The sequence below is a fragment of the Apteryx rowi genome, unplaced genomic scaffold (genome assembly GCF_003343035.1).
Source record: "Apteryx rowi isolate R43461 unplaced genomic scaffold, aptRow1 scaffold_95, whole genome shotgun sequence".
Classification (NCBI taxonomy): domain Eukaryota; kingdom Metazoa; phylum Chordata; class Aves; order Apterygiformes; family Apterygidae; genus Apteryx; species Apteryx rowi.
In genome coordinates, this window is record NW_020451260.1 from 568,345 (window position 1) to 588,774 (window position 20,430).

The 20,430-nt window shown below is 47.0% G+C and overlaps 1 protein-coding gene across 1 annotated transcript in view; it reads left to right on the top strand.

Annotated features, from left to right (window-relative positions):
* Positions 1-20,430, top strand: part of CTIF (cap binding complex dependent translation initiation factor) — a 180,872-nt gene that overhangs the window by 13,381 nt on the left and 147,061 nt on the right. Inside the window, exons 2-3 of the mRNA XM_026092246.1 lie at positions 11,844-12,056; positions 17,945-18,028. Coding sequence (XP_025948031.1) covers positions 11,877-12,056; positions 17,945-18,028 — 264 coding nt within the window. The 5' untranslated portion in view covers positions 11,844-11,876. The remainder of the gene's footprint in view (positions 1-11,843; positions 12,057-17,944; positions 18,029-20,430) is intronic.

A 20,430-nucleotide genomic window follows, 5' to 3' on the forward strand; every position in this document is an offset into this window, starting at 1 on the left:
GAGGAGAGAAAATATTGCTGTGAAAGGAGCTCATTAAAAGGAGATTCTGGGAAGCGAGCCGGCTGCCCGACAGTCAAGCTCAGGTACCATGGTGATAGGCGATAGTTCAGACCCCCAAGTGCACAGGCAGCCAAAGGTTGTTCTGCACTTACCACTGCGAGGACATTCACCAACAGCCAACAGTTTGTGAAATCAAAGTGTATGAAGGGCTTCATTCTACCTGAAGGCCCTGATAAGGTTGGGATCGACTTCAGCAGAAGTAGGAAGAGGCCCATGCATCTGCAATGTGCTTGGTGCATCTTTGTATGGTGTTTTATTGGGAGACTGACAGCACTGCTGGGAATGGAGCTGGGCTGCCAGAATGCAAAACGCTCTGGGAATGAGTCAGAAAGATTGTCTGCGAATCTCTGTGGATCCCAGTCCACCCCGGAGGGGAAACTCTACCTATACTGGTTCAGCAAGAGCCGAGCTAACCAGTGTGACCCTAAAATTGTGCAATATTGCAGGGCTCTGGTGTCCAGTTCGTGGCTCGCTGTGTTGGTGAAGATGTAAGCATGTTCTTGGTGTACCCTTCCTTCACGCTGCGCAGTAAAACAACAGCTGCTCATTGTAGAAATAGCAGAGCATTTCTTAGCGGTTATATATCATGGRCCTGCAAAGGCTAGTAATTTATATCAGGTAGGTCGTGTGCCTTGGAATAGGAGAGCTGCCATGCTCTGCTGCCCTGGTGGATGCTCTCACCATGCAGTCAGAGCAACACGTCTTACCTTCTAGGTAGGGATGTGAAATTACCTGTCTTGCTGCAGAAGGATTGTGCAYGTGGGCAGCTCCCTCGGAAAGGCTGCTGTGTTGTAAAATCACAGCCGAGCTCAACCTGCAGTAACCTCTGCGTGTGTCTATGGCCCAGGCAGTACCTAGGAAGAAGAACCCTTTATGACTTAGATTTTTAACTCTTGGCTAATTTATATCCTCCTTGTGAGCAGTAGGAGCAGGCAACAGAGAGGGAAGGGACTGCTTTTACTGCTTGACGTGAACACTCAGCCTGCTTGGAGCCAGATATTAAATTGAAAGTAGGTARTTTAGGGCTTTTAGCCAAACAATAGCCAGAACCCTGTGCCCTGAAAGAGCTGAAATACAGCTTGGACAACGCAACAGGCAGAGCAGGGCGAGGGCGACTTTGCCTGGGTGCCTCTTTGCTTTCCACCGCTCCCCAAAGCGAGGGAGTGAGCAGGGCAGGGTGTCATCTCGCTGGTTGGTAAGGTCCCACAGTGGTTTGCAGTAGAGAACAGAGAGCAATGGGGTGAGAATCAGAAGTGAGGCAAGAGACATAAAAACTCACGTTGGCGGCTTGTGGACAGAACACAGTGTCTACCGGCTTGGTCTGGGCTGGAGCCTCTCTCCTGACCTCTCCGAAGCATTCCTTGGAGTGGGCTTACTTTGTTATACTGTGATCCCGTGCGGTCACAGGTAAATAACTCCCCTTTTTTTCTGCTGGTCATAGTGTAAATGCACTACACTGACTGATTAGCTTAGCTTTAAATGGAGTGGGCTGATACGATAGTAGTCTCAGTTCATGCTGGGGCTGTGTGTCCACCCCAGGGGGGCTTGAAGTGGATGCAGCTTGTTGGATTACAGGAGGTCGCAGGTGTGGAGAGACCTTCTGGGGTGTCTTTGCCCTGCTTTCCCCCCCGGCTTGCTGCAGTGGGGCATCGTGGCATTTTGTTTCTTCTGCCTGATATGCTCTGTGTGGCCAGTCGCATATGGACYAGACTGCACTTCTAAGACTGACTTTAAGTACATCTGGTATCACAAGCTCAGGCTTTGTTCCTATCTACTTAGCTTAAACCGGGACTTTTTCTCAATGACTCTGATGCCCTGGATAACTTCCATGAGGAAACAGTGATGCTATGTACCTGCCACAGGAGAAGGTCGGGTTGTGGGGCAATAACGTTGACTTTGAGGCCTTAGCATGCTCCCCTGGAAGTCTTGRGGTTGTTCTCTTGAGAACGTTTGCTTTGCTGAGTGCAAGTTTCCATCGTTGGGATGAGATGTGTACTGATCACGTGGCTCTGAGATGCGGCTGCACAAYGCGTGCCTAACGTTTGACACAGGCAAACAGAAGGATCCTCTTGCAGAGGAGATGAAGTCAAGCCAGAGAAGACAGCACTTGGAAGCAAGGGAGGAATAAATACGTAGACAGCCCACCTAGAGCTTTAATGGTGGGGTGCTGCCACGAGATGCATGGCCTTCCCTGGGCGAGCGCTTGAGCCGTGAATCACGATTACCACCCCACGGCAGAGAAGGAGGTGGCCGTGTTGATACAAGAGGAGTTTGCACTGCAGCTTCCTTTTATAGGAAGCATCTCTTTTTCTTAGCAAAACATGGCATGATAAATCCCATATGGCAGAAAYGTTTTTAGTGATCTGTCAGAGTAGTTCTGGGGTCTGTCAGAGCTTGCCTCTAAACAACTCGGTGCAGCGCCTGGCTGGCCTGAGGTTTTATGTAGTATTTCGGGGAAGTGCAACTGGCAGGGAGAAAATGCACCCTGTGTAAGGCTTCTGCAAATACGTTAAAAAGTGCTTGACTGCTCTTTGTTCCTTCTGCCCTGCATTTTGATAATGGAGGAACAGCAAATTAACATGGGAACTTTTTCAGCACTTAACTGAAGGATATGGACTGAAGAGGCCTAGATTTTCAAGCTGGGATGTTTYGAGTGAGTCGTTTAAACCCATTTCTAAACATCTGCAGCAAAGTGATTGGAAAGATGGGCTGGACACTTGCCATTATGTTGGGATTTGGTGGTAGTTGATCCTTTTAATAATTGAACTTTGATACAGGTACTTAAATCTTGAGATGTTTGATTCTAAGTAGCTATATTAGGAAATTYTGCCTGGACTCTGTATTTAACACAGATCTTTTCCAGCTGTCTTACTTAAACATTAACGTTAAGTAAGTATCARCTCCTGGCAGTGTAGCTGGGGGGAAAAATCCTTTTCCCAATTGCACTATGTGAGTATGTGCAAACAGCATGATGCTCCTGGTTCTCTTATCTGTCCCAGAGTTTTCTAAGAGACATGCCATGTGTGAGAAAGCATTTTAGGCTTTCAGCATGCATCCTATGGAAGCAAAAAAAAAATGTCAAAAGCAATCTCTTTTTCTAGTTTCCTTCTCTGCCAAAGCAGTAACAGTACTTACTGACCTTCTTGGGATGTTTTGGCACTTAGCTGGTGATCTTCACTATGTCTTGAATGCAGCCTGCAGTCCTGGTTCTGCTGTTGAATTCACCTAGCCCAAATAAGAGCAGCCCTACTGTGAATGAATGTGAGGTTACTGCTTCCACACCAGGGCTAAGACTTCTGGGGGAATATCCTGTGTTTTCTTAGCTCTGCTCAAAGTTAACCCTGTTTAAAGTCTTTCATAGCGAATTGCTGCAGAACATTTTCTTCTTTTGTAGGCAAATGATGGTGAGTTACGGGAAGGCACTGGAGAATTGCAGGCATCCCAGAGATGTTAGCCTGCGCCCTCGCTGCAGAGTGGTCATGTTAACACTTGCTTTCCTGAGCCCTCTCTTTTACCACTTCTTAAGTGAGTCAGCTTTGGTGAACACAACATTAGAAATGAGTATCTTGAGTATGGGTCCAAACTTAAGCTAGGCCCAACACCGGCATCATAATTCAAGGAAACTTTGGGTCAAGACAAGCCCATGAGTGCTGGTGTGAGTGTGGGCAACTGCTCTGCCCTTGAGAGGCTGTCTAGCACAAATCCCCGAGCTTTACCCCAGCTAGGTGAGCTTCATGTATTCTCAAGGCATGCTTGGGAGCAGCAGCTACTCAGTATATTCCCTGACCTTGGCATTTCTATATGAAAAACAAAGTTGGCATTGGGTTGTGTAACTGTATTTGGTCACGTGCCACTAGTTGATAAGAAATTGGTATTTTTGTTCTCATGGTGCCACACTGGATGCAGTTAGCTTGCCTTTTGTGTGCTCGGTGGAAGCTGATGACAGCATTAGCACTATCAGCTGTCACGATGGCTGATACCCTACCAGGCTGGGCCTTGGATACGGCAAGGAAGTGTGCAGTTGTTGCTTTAAGGGTAGGTTGGGGTGTCAGTTTTTCTTGCTGAGATGGAGCAAGAATTGGTGTCAGGAAGATCTCAGTGTGGGCAGCAGTCTTGCTGACAGAGTTGCCATGTCAGCAGTTTCTGGACCAAAAGACCCTGCCCTTCACTTAAGGGAAGGGTTGTTCTAGGGGACTTATCAGGTTGTTCCTCCAGTTTGATACAAATGTGGAGGACTTTTTGGAGGTGGGGGATGTTTTGGGCTTGGCGTCCTGCACGGTGGCCTAGGGCTGCAAAATAGACCAGGCTGTTCTGTAGATGCTGTTTCCACCCTCTGTCTACTGGATGAAGCAAGTGGAGTGTTACCAAACATACAAATGTCATAAAAATGCCCATTCTTACTGAGCTCATTTGCTGATTAAAGGTAAAACTGTATCATTAGAGGACTAAAGGAAGAACCCCATTTAGATCACTTTTTAAAATAGCAGCTATTAACAATAATTATCTATTGCAATAATGTCAGCAATTAATAGGTAATGATAAACAGTTTGCACATCTATAAACTTTTTCTGCTGCTGATTCCGTGTTATGTGGTCATACTAATGAGTGTGACATGGGCTTCGTAGAAAAGATTTKTAAGGTGGTTTTCAGCCTCCTGAAGCGTATAGCCTTTGTGCTTTGACAAAGTAGGCGGGTTTTCTTTGGCGGAAGACGGAGCAGGGAGGAGCAGAGGGAGAAAAATAGAGGTTGGATGTGGATCTCTATTAATTTCCTTATAGGACCATACCTGAGGTCTGGGAATCCTTGGCAGTAGGCCCTATGCTAACTCAAATTCAACGCTCTCCAAAGAGCTCACAAGAACATATGTTTTCATGGGAGGCTGGTTGAAGTGACCCAGCTCTGCTGTGCATACAGGCTTGACCCAAAGGCACCTGATTCAGGGCTGGAGTCATAACCCTTGGACTGGCAAGTGTGATCCACCTTGTCCTCATCTGAGCTTCGGGCTCTGTGCAGTGTCATGTCATTAGATGAAGCAGTGATTCGGGGCAGTCACAGGTGTAGACACGCTGCTGGCCATAGAGCCGTAAGGAAGACTGTTACCAGCTGTTTGCATAGGTATGTTTCTTACCTGTGGTTAGGTTGAGACGTTCTCCTGGTGGCTGTTAGAAGAAAACAAGATATAAAGCAAACAGTGAGATAACAGTTCTCTGGGTCAGCGGATAGTGAACGTCAATTTTGGAAAGGGAGAAAAGGTTTAGCATTAGTCAGACATCAGTGTGGAGAGTAAATCTATGCTGGTGGACTCAAATTGTTCTAGATATAGCTAGCTGCTTCCCCTCATAGTAGAACAGGCCTGSCCTTGATTTTGTCTCTTACTAAGGAAGAAGAACCACAGCTTGAACTCCAAAATCTTTCTCCTTTGAAGGGACAGACAGTTTGTGTGACTCAGCAGGTGAATTTGGGAATTCTGGCCTTGCACTGTGAAGCCTATTTCCCAGAGAGTTTTTCTTCAAGCATGGAGGTGCTGCTGCTGGCACAAGTGAAACCCATAATGCCCTGGATCAGGGAACCAGCAAATGCACCTGTGTAAACCTGTGACTGTTCTGGTTTTCCTTTTGGGATGTCAAGCATATTTAGGGTGCATGCATTTCACACTTGGTAGAATGAGGCAAAGCGCAGAAATCAATAGGTATCAGCTGAAAAGGCCCTACTTTGCAAAGGTGCTAGAGGATGGAGATTGGTGACCAAAGCAACCCTCGCCTGAGCATGTTTCTGGAAGTGCTGGGGCATCTTTGGACAGGTTGGTGGAAGTGGGAAGACAGTTGCACAATAACTGTGAGAGACTCTTCTAACAGGGAGACACTGCTCAGAATGAAGTATGAAGCTGAAAATGGAAAAAGTAGACTAAGAGAGCGGATGAGGCTTGTGGGCCGTGATGAAGTGCTTGAACATCTCCTAGAATCATAAAACTATTCAGGTTGGAAGAGACTTTAGGAGATCTCTAGTCCAGCTCCTTGCTCAAAACCAGGTTGACACTGAATCCGGATATTACCCCTTATCTGTAGTGGTCAGGCAGGTGTGGTCCTAACCAAGTAACCCAGCTGTAGGAAGAGAGTGCCATCAGAATGTGAATTCAGAAGGGTGTATGTTTGGCAGTACTTGCATAGACACGTTGGTCTTCCAGTTTGAGTTTTTCAGTCCCCCAGGCAATGCACAAGGGTTGAGGGGGAAATCTCAGCATCTCAAGCCGATTCTGTGCTTGTTCTCTCTCTGTTGAAGCACTAGATTTGGTGGCAGTGACGTATCAGTTGTGGATCCAGTATCGTAAGTAGGTTACAGAGCTATCACTGGAATAACCACGTAGGGTTGTTGGTCTCTGTGTCATTACATGATTCACACTGACTCTGTGCAGACTAAGCATATAAAAGAGATTACATGCTGCGAGATGCTAGTCTTTTATCTTATTATGAGAGCTAGTTGTCAACCAACTTACTACCCAGGCTTTCTGCTGTCAGTGTCCATTCATCTGCTCTAAGGGTGTTTGTGTAAAATGACAATCCTGTACCACRCGGATGTGATAACTCATCACTCCTTAAGCATGGGGTAATTTTCTTTCTGCTAAGTGTTTTTTTCCAGTTTCCTTCAGAGACAGATGAAGGTACTGGAACTTGACTTGGTTTTTGGCCGAAAGAGTATCTTCCTAAGGACCTAGAAACATCCCAAACTTGTGATTTGCGTCTGCTGAATTTCATGACTTTGGACAAACGAATTCCCACATTAGCTTGTCTTCCCTTTCAAGCCGCAGTCTGTCATGTTGCTGGTCAGCAAAGTGCTGGCATGTCATGGGGCTGATCCCCCCCCCCACCAAAGAGTGGGGTGCTATATGTTAGCTCTTGCTCTGCTTTATTCTACATAGTTCGTGTATTTTATGTCTCAGTCACATATCGAGATCTTCCCTTGGCTTCATTTCCACCAGTGTCATTTACGCAAGGCGAAAAACCCTCTGGCATTCATGTGGCCCCAGAGGGTGGAAGATACCCTCCAGCTGGGCCTGCCGAGCCCCCACCGCAAGCTATGGCTTGGCTCGGAAACGATGCCGTTATATCACAGCACCTGTATCAGCTGTTCCCTCCTGCATGTTGCCACCGATTTATCATCTCCGCACAATTTCATGCCCTTGAGGACACATGTTCTGGCCACCTATTTTCCCAGCTGAGGGTTCAACTCTATTTTTTTTAAAAGCACTTTCTATTTAATAATTGGTGCTTTCCGTTCCATAATTGGCACTAATTAGCCAGAGGGTGAGAAGCATGCCCTCCCCTAGGGCATGATCTCTGGGGGTCCTTTCTTTCTTTCTTTCTTTCTTTCTTTTTTTCTACCTTTCTTTTTTTTCCTTTCTTTTTAACATGCCACACAATTTTGTTCAGGAGCTAATGTGTGATATTGATCTACATAATGAGCCTTTTTGACAGTCTGGGCACATTTGGGAATAATTCTGCGAGCATATGAAATCCTTAGGCCAGAACTGCTCGTTCTAAGCTGCTTCCAAATGTAGCCTCAATTGTTCAGAAGTGACAGATGAGCAATAGTTCAGGAGCTGGAAATTACATGAGTTGGGAACAGATTTTTCTTCTTCCTTTCCGGATGATATGTGACTCATTTAGGATTTGCTTGATGATTTTCTACTTGTCTCAAAACAGACTGTAAACACCAGTTTCCAGTGAAGAGGGCGAGGGATGAAACCTTCATGGCCTGCAACGTGGTAGGAACTCCCRTTTCTTCTCCCAGGGATAAATGGGATGTTTTCTGTGTTTATTCCTTTTCAGGATCCTGGTGAGATTCTAAGCTCTCTGATTTCTTGTGGCAGAGGCTTTATACCATATAGAAAATAGTAATTTTGATGGCCTTTCTTGTCTTTTGGTTTCACTGCCCACCTTCCCCCTTAGCCAGGGGAGTTGAGGGCTGTCTTGTCCAAAGATCCCTGCCGTTTTTACARTCTTGACTACCCGCCAGCCAGGAAATTCTGTGCCTGCTGCTGGGGTTGTGGTGTTTGGGGGAACTAAACGTGCTTGCTGTGAAGAGATTTGTGTTATGGGGTTGTCGTGTATTTTGCAGCATGTAGTGATCTGTAGGAATTGTCGCCTCTCCTCGTGCTGTTTCCGTTTTTAATTTGTGAAGGCTGCCYGGAGCCGAGAGGCACAGAACATGCCGTATGACTAGCAAGGAGCTTGCAGCTATATGAGCTTATGCTGTGATTCCAGCCAGCGTTTGCAAACCGAGCAACTTGTGCTGTGGTCAGTAGCTCTTTGAGAGACCTCCCAGGAAATCCTGAGCGCTGGCAGCGATAACGTGTGCTCGACGTGAAGCTCTCCTCCCTCCAGCAACCTGCCCGTCACAGCAGCTGCAATGGTTCTGTGCGCTTGATTTGAGCACGCACATGAAATCTGGTGCATCCCGAGAGCCTCAGGTTTATTGTATGAGCACTGAGCAGTGATTCAGCATTTGTACAGTAAGTCCTCAGGCAGAAAGTAGCTTGGCCTTGTGCTTTGAAATTTGTGTAAACCCACGTCTTGCTTAGAAAAACATCCATGGCCATTTTCACAAGGGTGAAGGTGTCTTGGTGTCATGAGGTTCGTGAGGTGTGAAGGTGTCTTCAGGAGACTGCATGAGTATCTTTCCATGCCTTTTCTGTACCTATGGAACATGCCTTTTATTTCTTTCCCTAGTAAAGGCATGGTTTGGTAAGCAGCTGCCCTGTTCCGTGCCGGAGAAGTGATGTTTCAGTGACATTCAGGGAATGTCCTATATGTTGGTAGGGAGCAAAGTTGACTGCCTTTGCAAAGGAGCTTTATGGTATTCTGGGATCGGTGCACTAGTGGTGCGTATAGGAGCATCAGCTTGAACATCATTAGAGCTGCCCTTACTAATAATACTGCATTTGAGGTTTCATCAGCTTTTCTTCATTTAGAGGCACAATTTTCAATTGATTTGGATGGCAACTGTTGAATTCCTTATGTGTTTATTCACTAGTTAAAGGACAACTGCAGGATTTGCTAAAGACTCTCATTGCCTGTTCAGATCAGAAGAGATGAAAATGGTTTGAGTTCAGTCTCTTATCTCACTTAAAGTCAAGTATAAGAGTGTGTGTGTTTGGGGGGGGCTGTGTTCACATGGGTTGGCCTTGGGAAGAGAGGATGGGATTATTGGTAGGCATGTAGATAGGGTCTGGTTTTGTTTTGCAGCAGAACTCTTAATTCCGTGATGATCTGCACACTGAATAAGACTATCCTAATAGGGTTTGTAACATAAGCCCCTGGATAATGGCTTCTTACTCTGCTAGCAATAATCTACATGTACATATTTAACCCTTCCTGTCTAAATAGCACCAGAGGACCAACTGTTTCAGCTTCCAGAACAGATATCTAATGGTTATCATTATCTAAATTGTGTTTCGGATAGGATCCATGCAGGTGAGGAGCTCAAATATGCCTCATTCCCACTTCAGGTGCAAAAGCTGGTTCCACGCTACATCTGAGTACAACTCGAGTACGTCCCTACTCATGGGGTGCACGGGATGGGCAAGTGTCTGGTGTGGGGGTCTTCGGTGTACTGGAGGAACAAAAGAGTGACCTGGGTCAGACCAAGAATCCTATCTATCTATATAATGTATGTCCTATTTTATATAGCAATATTTCCCCAATATATTAGCCCTGCTTCCAGGACTCAGTCTTCCTAAGCCAGAGTTGGTATCTTTGTGTTTACAGATGTCAGCCCCATGGAGCTGTTACATGACCAGTGTCAGGCAGATCAGTTGCTGAGAAAACTCCTTAGAAAACTGCAGAATTAAGGGTAGGGAATAACCTGCACGACCTTTGGAAATCTCCCCAGCCTGTGACTTGCAGTGCACACGCTGGGTCATCTGAGATAGCTGTGCTCCTGGACTAGAAACTGGAGGCCCTGTATACCCTGGGCTCTCTAGATGATTAGGTAGCTGAATGAAGCCCTGAGACCTGATGATCTAATTTGGTATCTGCATCTGTTTGTATTTGCACAGCCTTCTTTCCTTTCTCTGCTCTGTATTTTGGCTATAGCAGTCAAGAATATGTTTTAAATCCGCATACAGAACATTTAGTGATTCACTCGTGGTCTCTATCTAAAGGTTCAGCATCTTGGCTGAGGTATCCATGAGATTCCTAGAATAAGTCATGGAAGATTTTCACTTCCTGAGGATACCTTATGTTAAAACCATCATAAAGTCCCGATGTCTTCTGTAGAGCATTTCACCTTTAGATCTTGCGCTAGCTTGCTAATGAGGTCGTCAAGGGTTTTATCCACCAAGAAGCACCCTTGTGGTTGGGTGGACGCCTGAGGTTAGGTGGGAAGGTGGTGTGAGCCTCCAGGCCAGTCCTGTTTGGTTTGCTCTGGCAGCAGGGAGACTGGGGAAACGAAGGAGCTGCTCGATCCACAGCTCTCTGCGGAGAGGCAGCTCAGCAGACACGGATGTGATCTGGGAGCAGAAGTGCCAAAGTCTGGTCGAAACAAACCTGGATTTGTGCCCTTTGCAACGGCAGGGTGGTGTCTCCAGGTGCAGGGGGGCCTGCCCTGCTCTGGCTGAGCCTGCGGACAAAGCTGTTGCCACCAACGAAAGTGGCAGGTTGTATGTAAGGGATTTGTACTTCCTTTCCTTGCAGAGATACTGTTACTGCGATGGGCCTCAAGGTCTCTGCTAGGCATTAAGGTAAGCCTGAGAATACCATGATTCAGACATGCGTGGTTTCTTCCACGGTTTCCAGCCAACTGGCCGATATAGAAAATGTTTTGTTGCTTTGCAGGGTTTTTCTCTTTTTCTCTCTTTCTAATACGTTTTTAACAACCAGAGGTTTTAAAAATAGATTCTGGTGTGATCCCTGGTTCCACTCCACATGCAAACCTCCTCCCTGAACCCTAACATTCACGGTGTTGACTCAACATCTTGTTTACTGCAGTGGTCCTAGAGATGCCTTTCAGTTATTATCCTCTTCCTCACATCCCATCTGTCCTCCCCAGCCTCAACCTGAAACTTGTAACCCTGCTGCTTTGGGGGCAGCTGATCTCATGGGCAAATATATGCTGTATTAGTGTTTTTCTCTTGTGCTTTCAGTAGCTTTGGTTTTAAGGAGGAGGATAAGCAAAGTCCGTAGACGGAAGAGTGTTACCATTGTAATGGACCTTTTTATGCTCATGTGCATTCTTCATGGAGCTCAAATGCAATCAATATTGTACAGTCAGTATGGATGGTCACTCTGCAAAGGTGTGACAAGGTCGCTCTGCCAATCTGAGACAGGAGAGATGGCACTGGAGCATACGTCAGCTGTGGTCAAAAAATCCTTGTTTCGTGTTGGTCCAGGGCTACACGCAGCAGTTTCTGAATGGAGTCGCTCTTAGAGCCTGGTCCTATGTTCTTATGTTATTCTCACCATAAGGTATTGCAAAGGAAATGCCCTCATAGTTATTGCAAGATACAGCGCTTGTATTCCGGTCATTTGTTTGAAGTGTTGTTGGAAACACAGGAGCACAGCAAAAAGCATCCTGCCAGCAGTAACCGATAGACTTTGGCTGCTCTTTTTCTAACCTGGCATCTTTTTATACTTAGTGGATTTGTAGAAAGTAAAAATAGATGCTCGTGATTATCCCTTAAGGAAGACTGGGGTGTCTGTGTGGGTGTGTGAGAGAGAGGCGTTGCTCTGGAGACTTGACATTTTAGAGGATGAGGAATTAATTTCTGTCTTTTTTTTCTTTCTCAGGCCCCCTCCGTTCTCAGTTTCTTACCTGGAGTGATGGAAAACTCGTCCGTGGCATCTGCCTCCTCCGAGGCAGGGAGTAGCCGTTCTCAGGAAATTGAGGAGCTGGAGAGGTTCATTGACAGCTACGTCCTGGAGTACCAAGTCCAAGGCTTGCTGACCGATAAAACGGAGGGGGACGGAGAGAGCGAGAAGACGCAGTCCAACGTCTCACAGGTTAGTGAAGGATGCAATTTAAAACAGGGTGCAAAACGAGGGGACTGGGGTTATAGGGAAGCCGGTGATTTGTGCAAACAGCTTGTTGCCCCTGTTAGGGAAGCAGGTTCAGCTAAAGCAACTTTGCGTGAAGCAGGGCAGAATAGCATATTGGATTTTGGGCAGCTTTCTTGTTCAGCCAAATATGAGGACTCCAAGTGGTTAGTAAAGACCTCCTGCCAGCCGCATTTGATTTTTCCATTAAGTAGTCTAAAGATGTGCGCTGAAGTTTTGACTTCTCCGGGATTCCTGTTTCAAATAAAGGAAAATACTGCGTGGTTGTAATGCATGGCTGTCCCACGCTTTCCTCCCAAGGGTGCATGGTAACGGCCAGGAGTGCATGTGCAAGTGCCATCGGATGCAGGAGGGGGGCCAAGAGAGCAGAACCCCTCTCTTTGCCTCTGGTCAATCCAGTGCTTCACCAGAAAAATGCCGGAAGACTGTTTTGCCTGGCTCGGGATGAGTTGCAGGGACTCTCCCGAGGAATATTCAGTACCGAGAAGTGCTTCTGCAGTCCTAGATGCCTGTACTGCTTCCATCCATACGCAGAGGTCTTCAGGGATTTTAATGAAAAGACTGAATGAGTAAAAGCAGTCAAAAGCCCCAAATGCTCCCTAACAGAGTTTAACTGCTGCGCGTTTCGATATGTATAATAACCTGTTTGCTTACTTCATAATTGTTATGTCAGAGGAGAAAATTGCTCTGTTGCGGAGGATGTGAATACCAAGCAAACAGAGGGATCGCTTAGGGAAGATGTGGTTTGGTGCTGTCATTAGAAGCAGATCCAGCTGGGATCATGTCATTTTTAAAACGGGCATTTGAGGTCCAATGCAAGGAGAGATTTAATCTGCTGAACTGTTGTTGGTCTGAGGGAAATCCTGGGAATCTGGTGCCATGGGTGCCAGACACTTGCCAAAGATGCGAACTGTCAAACTGAAGCCTAGAGAAGGAAGTCTGTCCAGGGCGAGCTGTGAGCGCCAGTCCATGCCGTTTCATAGATTTGGAGCCTGACCTTAGGCTGCCTTGACCTTCCCGTTATAGCGTGAGGCTAACAGAGGTGCTTTCCTACCTTGCAGGAGTCTTGGTAGAGTAAAATACTCAGATTACAGAACACTGGCACACTGGTTATGGGGACCAAATAATAATAAAAAAGGCCTTTGCCTGAAAGATCGTAAGACCAAGGGTATGGCCATCACTAGGTATCTGAAACTGGAAATGCATCTGAGCTGCACCAGGCACTGCTGTAACCTCGGCAGTGGAGCAGGGACTGTGTCGTGTCAGGTCCTTCACAAGCACTGGTGAAAGACTGATCCCCTGCAAGGGAACCCTTTCCTGGGGGCTTCCCAAGCCCTGACCATGGCTGGGATGTGGACGATGCTCAGCTGTCACATCTCAAACCTGGGTCCTTGGATGGGTACGGTGGGCCCTGGGGGAAGCTGTCCAGGGACGCGGGCGTCACACGGGTTCACAGGGCTGTTTCCTGGCCAACGCGGGCTGAAGGTATGTGGAAAACATGTGCTTGGGTCCCAAAGGCCCCGAGTCCCCGCCGGCCTCAACACAGGCTGAGTAACGGCGGATCAGTGCTGCCGAGTCCCTCCCTCCCTCTCTGTGGCACTTGGCTAATGAAGCAATATCCATTAAGCCTTGTCAGTGCTTCTGAAAAAGCACGGGAGGTTTTTAATAATGGATGGGATACCAGTTCCTGGGGGAGAAGTGAATCATTTCCCTTTGCCCAGGGATTCGGTCCAGAGGGGGCTCAGGCTGGGGTTTTGTAACACTTTTTAATCATCAAATGCTGGCTGGCTAATTAGGCTGTGGCGGCAAAGCCTGGTCTGTAAGCAGCTCGCGAGGTGGGGGGAAGGAGATGGGGAGAAGGAGCCGGTCTGCAGGAGGAGAGCGGAGCTGCCCTGGGAGCCGTTCCCAAGCCGGACTTGTGAATGCAGTGGCCGCACATGGAATCTGTGGCCTTGGCATGCCGGTATTCCTTGGGCCGTTGCTCCAGAGTCATCTGCGCTGCCTCCGTAGCTCCTTTGGCGATCGCGTGCGACCTAGGCCGAGCACGGATGCGCCGTCACGTCCCCGTCCGATCAGCCTCAACTCGCAAAGCAGAGTTTCGGCTGCCTTTATGCCGCTGCGAGGGCCGGGCGAGACCTCCGCTAGCCCAAAGCCGGGGCAGCATGATCGCTGGGCATCCCTGCAGCAAGCCTGCCCAGCCGCAGGTAACCCAGCAAGAAAACCTTAGCAGAGAGCTTTTACACCCAATCAGTACTTATCACCTCGTTGCCATGGCTTCGTCGGTGCAGTGCTAGGATCCCTCAAGATGGATCGGCTCTGTTGCGAAGCCAGCGGTTCGTGTTGGCGATGGGAGCAGAGCTGGGTAAACCCCATCAGGGCAATGGCTGGACGGCTTCGTTTTTTTGCACAGACCTTCCTAGCTTGTTTCTGAAATTTCTGGGTGATGAATGATGCCAAAAATCCATGCTCTTTCCATACAGGCTGCAAGCCAGCTGAAAACTTCACGGTACGAAGGCGGCGCTTGCAGTTTGTGAAAAACATGTAGCGTTGTGCAGCAGGAAGCGCAGAATTCCGGTTTCTGGGGGTTTTTTGTTGTTGCAGGTTTTCTTTCTGGTTTCACGCTCAGGTCTATTGATTGCCTGCCGCTGTTTCACCTGTAAATTGGGAGCAGCGGTCGGCGTAGTGAGTGAAAGCCTCTTTTCCGTGAACTCCAGGAAGGGCTCGATTCTCCCTTTCACCACACCGTATTTCCAAGTGCGATTGCACTGGAGATCATAAAAGCAAATGTCCCGTAGTCTGTCAGAGAGAAGTTTGCTTGAGAGAGAGAGATATGAAGGATCCACTCCTTATCTGATGTAAGTAGCACTTATCTGATTTATCTGAGCTATGCCAGATTTGCTATAGCTGAGGATCTGATCCAGCGCTTTGGACCCTTTAAATATGAGCTCTGCCTGAAGAAATTAACGCTAAAAGGAACCTTTTTTTAAGAATAGAGTTTGCTGAAAAGAGGTCTTTACAAATTGAGGATCAAAGCCATTAGAAGCAGGAGAAAATACGTTTAAAAATCAAGTGATTCGGAGTACTTCATAGTGCATTTTTTAACTTAAGGCTGGAAAATGACTGTGTTTGAAGTGATGCTTTGGAGGGGCTTCAGGTCAAACAGGCAAGTACCGCTTGCTTTAATGTGCCAAGTTTAGAAATGCTATTGAATTAGGAATAAATTAGTAGTCAAAGTCTTACAACCACTTCACGGCTCAGAAGAGGCTTAATTCTGGATGGTGCAAGAATACTCATCCCGATTCCCCTTTTCCATTAAGGAAAGGATAAATGAAATCTGGTGTTCACTGCAAACTTATCCCGCTGACCCGAGTGCAGTCAGCAAAGGGCAGTCTGCCCAAACCGCTGCCACCAGCCCTGGGCTCCCTTCGGCATCTCCGGGGCAAAAGCTGTTAATTCTCATGACAGCCCATTTACAATTTTTCCATTAAGATCCCCGGTTGCAACAACTAAATCCACCTTCCGTTTGTGGAAATGGAATTTTAACTTTGCCTTTTCAAAGGGAGCTGCTGGATTTCTTTACATCAATTCTAGGGACAGAGTCTCTGAAATAAAACCTGAGTGTCTTGGGAGGGAAAAAAAGAAAGACTAATAATGAAAGAGCTGAACAGCCAGCCTTTTAATTAAACCACTTGTAAAGGCATCTCAAATTAAGCAGCTAAATGTGGTTATACCCCACATCGTTGGTGTCTACTTGGAAGTGGGAATTTTATGTGAAACTCCAGCAAAATGCAGCATTTAATATATTTTAGGGCTGCACATGGGGCAAGAAGTGAGGCAGAGATGTTACATATGTCGTCTGCATTCATCAAGTTGTCTTAAGGGATGCCTTAAGAAGGATATATACTTGTGTTCCTACCTCTTACCCCAAGTTTGCATAAGAAATGATCAGAAATCATGTATTTCTGGTTTTCTTTTTCTGATCGCTTCTTATTAAAGCAAAAAATAAACGTGCACGTATCCTGCCGCTCGCTGGAACGGCTGTGCCGGAAGCTGGCGCAGGCTCATGAATTGATTTGCCAGCCTGATTGAAGGTAACACGTTTGCTTTTAATGAGAGCTGGAGGAAGAAGGATGATTTTATGGTTGAGGCACTGGACTGAGACAAAGAAAATTGTTTTTAACTGCAAGGTTCTGCCAGCAACTTAATCTTTAACTTTGGGCAAGTTACTTAATCTCTCTGTGGCTCGCTTCCTTGTGGCTATAATAATGCTTTCGCTGTCTGAGAGAGGATAAATCCACTCAACCCTGTATACGCGATGCTCAGCCGGTACAGCATCCCGGAATAACTGCTGCCCTGAGAAAGGAAGGGCATATTAAATAGTCCTGTACACTGCAAGCCACTTGCAGGGAAATTAAGTCTATAACTAATCTAATGAAGGTAAAGTACAGGCATTCCCATCACATGGGTATCTCGAACCATGCTCCCATCAGAAGAGAGAGTCAAGTCGGAGGAAAAATACACTTTCCTCTCAATTCTGTGCGGCATTGGGGGCCATTAACGTAACGGGTGAGCCGCTCCTGTTTGTGGAGAAGCTCTCAGTTGGTTGCTGTTTATATGGAATCGATTTTTCCATTTTTTCTCGGCGCCTCGGCCTTTGTAATGTCGCCCAAGCAGTGACTCTCTCTGCAACGCTTACTTAGTCAAGCAGTTCCGGGGCAAAAAGACTCAGAAAAGGGACTGGTTGAAAATGTTCAGTCTCAGCTTTGGGGGGAACAAAAAATTGACTTTGGATTAGATGGTATCTTTCATGTTTGTGTTGTGAAAAAGACTTGGTTGGTTTTTTTTCAGCATGATGTATTGCGTCTTTTCTTTGGAAAAAAATCCCCAAATGACCCCAAACAGAGTTATTTTGGTGCAAGCAGCTTGCTATCAAACTTTGGAAGAAGTCGTAGGTTGTTTTCCACAGTTGCTGTCCTCTTCAATGTGCTGTGCTGCCCTGCGGGGCTCAACAGCTTATGGTCCTGTAGAGCCAGAAAGTCCCACGACGTTCGCTTCCTTCATCGTGAAGGAAAGCCAGTGTGAGCTGGAGAGATGTAATCAAAACGGGCAGAATGTGCAGTTTGGGGCTATGATTTTTGCTTTGTTAAAAAAATAAAACATTTCTGTGGAAATGACTTTTCTATCCTTAGTAAAATTATCTGTAGGTGCTTAGCTGTAGAGATGGGGAGGATGTGCGCCCTTGCCTGTTCTGCTGCACGATCCTATGTGGTCGAATTGAACTGATACTATGGCAGCTCAGGACTCATATCTGTTATTAAACTAAGCAGGGTGGGGAGAAGGAGAAACTGTGCAGGACTCCATGGGAAACAGTAATCAAGTCAAGCTGGGTCTGGGACATACCGAGTTGGCCGTGCCATCCCTAATATATTAAAAATACTATTGGAGTCTGCAAGGAAGTGCCGGGGATGTTTGTATAACAAAGTTTCCTTAGGATGTCTGCTCCTCCGGGCATAAAAGACCCACCGTTGTTGGTGGCGTGCTGGGCAGCTTCTCCCCAGACGTGTCCGTGTTGACAGGTGAAGTTTTCGATGGTGACAGCTTCTTTTTCAATTTCTTGCAATTGTTCGTGACTCTTCCCTCTCACCACCTACTGTTGGACCATTTGGGAGCCAAAGCCTTTGAGGTCCTCCCTCCTTTCCCGTGGGGGCCCTGTACAGTGATTCCCGTGGCATCGGAGAGCGGCCGGCCGGTGTTTGCTGTGTGCTGTGGACTGACTCAGCAGTCTCCCTGACCCAGCTATTATTTTACACAATGCCTTTCTATCCCTTTTGCAGTGGACGGCGGACTGTAGTGAGCAGCTTGATGGCAGCTGTTCCCCATCGAGAGGGAAGGGCTCGTCGTCTCACGAACACAATCAGGTAGGGGTTGTGTTTAGCTCTTCCTCACCAAAGCCTTGCTTTTGTTTCCTTGCTGTGTCATCCAGGAGCACGGAGGCTTTCTGTGCTGTCAGCATTCCCTCCCCCAGGGACAGAGACCTGCTGGGCATTGCAGTGATTCCTTCTCAAGGAGGCTGAGCAGGGATATTTAGGCTTAGTGAAAAACAAGCGTGGAAATTCTTGATTTGCCCTCTTGAGAAGCAGGACTTTTGGGCTGTAATGGCTTGGACATGGCTGCGCTTTCATCTTTTTGCTTTTGTGCACCCTTTTTTTTGTGGTTTTGTACCACTTAGCCTTTGTTTATCAATATTTCATCAAGCCCCAACAGGAAACTTCTCTAGATTTCTAGTGCTCCAAGTGCTAGCAAAGAGAGAGGAGAAATATTTACTGAGCTACCAAACCCATTTCAGAGCTGAGGAGCGTTGCTTGGTGCGAAGGGAAGCTGGGGCACAAGGAGCAGGTCCATCCTGAGTTCACGTTCTGCTTCATTGCCCTTCTTGAGTCGCAGTCCGATGCAAGTGCGCAGCAAGAGACCTTGTCCCTTCGGTCTGTCATGGAAAGCTCACCCCCACTGAAACCATGGGAGATGAAGAACTTCCCAGCATGCACATCGCTTTGACCAGAAGCTTATTTCTCCGTAATAAAGGAACGGAAATGCAGAGTGTTCCATTTATTCCTGAAGAGCTGCTTATTACAACCTGTGTGAGGGAGCAATTTGCAGCATCAAAGCTGAGTTGGAAGCATGAGACATAACTGAGATAAGGGAGCTTTGTGTAGCTACACGTCGAAGTTACGTGCCTGCTGGGTTATTAACTGCAACACAAGGGTGTTGTTGCAGGCAAGAGGATTAAATAGCTGAGAGGGCTAGCTGAGAGAAGATGCAAAATTGCAAATCCTGAGAGCCTGTGTTGTGCTTGCAACGATAGCCCTAGTGGAAGCTTAAGTGTGAATTGTTTTTGGTAATTGTATGTAGTGCAAACAGCAATGAAGAGTATCTACCAAGCACTCCTGGCATCACTGGAGATGGATTTCTGTTGCCTTCTCTTAACTGCACTCTGTCCGCATCAGCTGCTGCCTCTGAACCTGAAAAGCAGGTTGTCTGTGTGAGATGCATTGCAGGACTTGAAGAATTTAAGCTAGAGCATGTCACAAAACAAGCGAGGAGAGTAAAAACCTGTAGGATAAGACCAACTTTCTTAATTCCTAATTGTGGAGCTGTTTCTCTGTCAGGGATTAACTGGTGGGTCCTGTGGTATGGACTGGAGTGTCCTGGCTTGTGAGTCTTGAGGTCTGGTCCCGGGACGCTCCTGGGCTCTGTTTCCTGCTCCAGGGAGGTGACCATGGATGAGCTGAAAAACAGAGACGCTAACAAAGCCCCTTCCATCAAGGACAAGGAAGGTGGGAAGAAAGCCACAGCTGAGTGATGGGTGTGATGAAGACTGAAGGAGGAACTGCAGTCATGAAAGAGAAAGCAAGGAGATGTGAGAGCATGTGGGGAGCACTAGTAAATCTGTTCAGAGAGAGGGGAAGGGAGAGATTGTAGAAAGGAGTAAATAAGGACAAAGTGAACTTGTTCCCGTTAATTTCTTGCTGCACTGAGAATGTAAAGTAATGTTTGCAGGTGCAGTTTCCGCAGTCGCTGGGTGTATCTCCTAGGGAAGGTGGTTAAGGCAAGTGATTTCTGTACTCTTTTCCTGCTTGTTCTCCTCCAATTTTCAGTCTCATGCATGGGGTCTCATGCAAAAAAGTCTGAGAGCCATTCCCCAAAGAGCAAGCAGAGAGCCTGGGTGTGTGGGAACATGCAGCTTCAGAACAGTCTGTATCCAATTTCCATGCCCCGTTCCAGGCACAGCTTTTCCCGAGCAGAACAGATTCCTGTCCAAGCGAACTGCACTGAAAGTTGCTCACCTGTGGGACAGAAATTCACATTTCTCTTCCATGCTATGACCCTTGATATAAGGGAGCTGAGAGCACTCAGGAAAGGAAGATATATTTTTATATACAAACACCTCTGCATAATGGAGACAAAACCCAGAGATCTTGTCACCTTGGAGGATGCACGTTGCACAAAGACGCTGCTTCAGATGAGCCTCCGAAGGTGGCAAGCATAATTGCGGATTCAATTTACTATGGCTTTGATCTGCCGTCTTCCGGCCACTCTGAAATATTCAGCAGCAAATCCTCAGTGCGGTTCCCTCCCCCCAGTCCGTGTCGCCTCCTGCATGCTAACTCAGCCGGCTGCTTGAAATTCAGATCGGAGACTTGTGGTTTCCGTTAAGCCTCCGTGGGTCGCTCAGGATATTAGCAGGATTGTTTTTTTTCCTATTGAAGAATGTCTCAGGTTAGTCTCCCGAGTCCGAAGCAGCCAAGCGGCAATTGGCTTG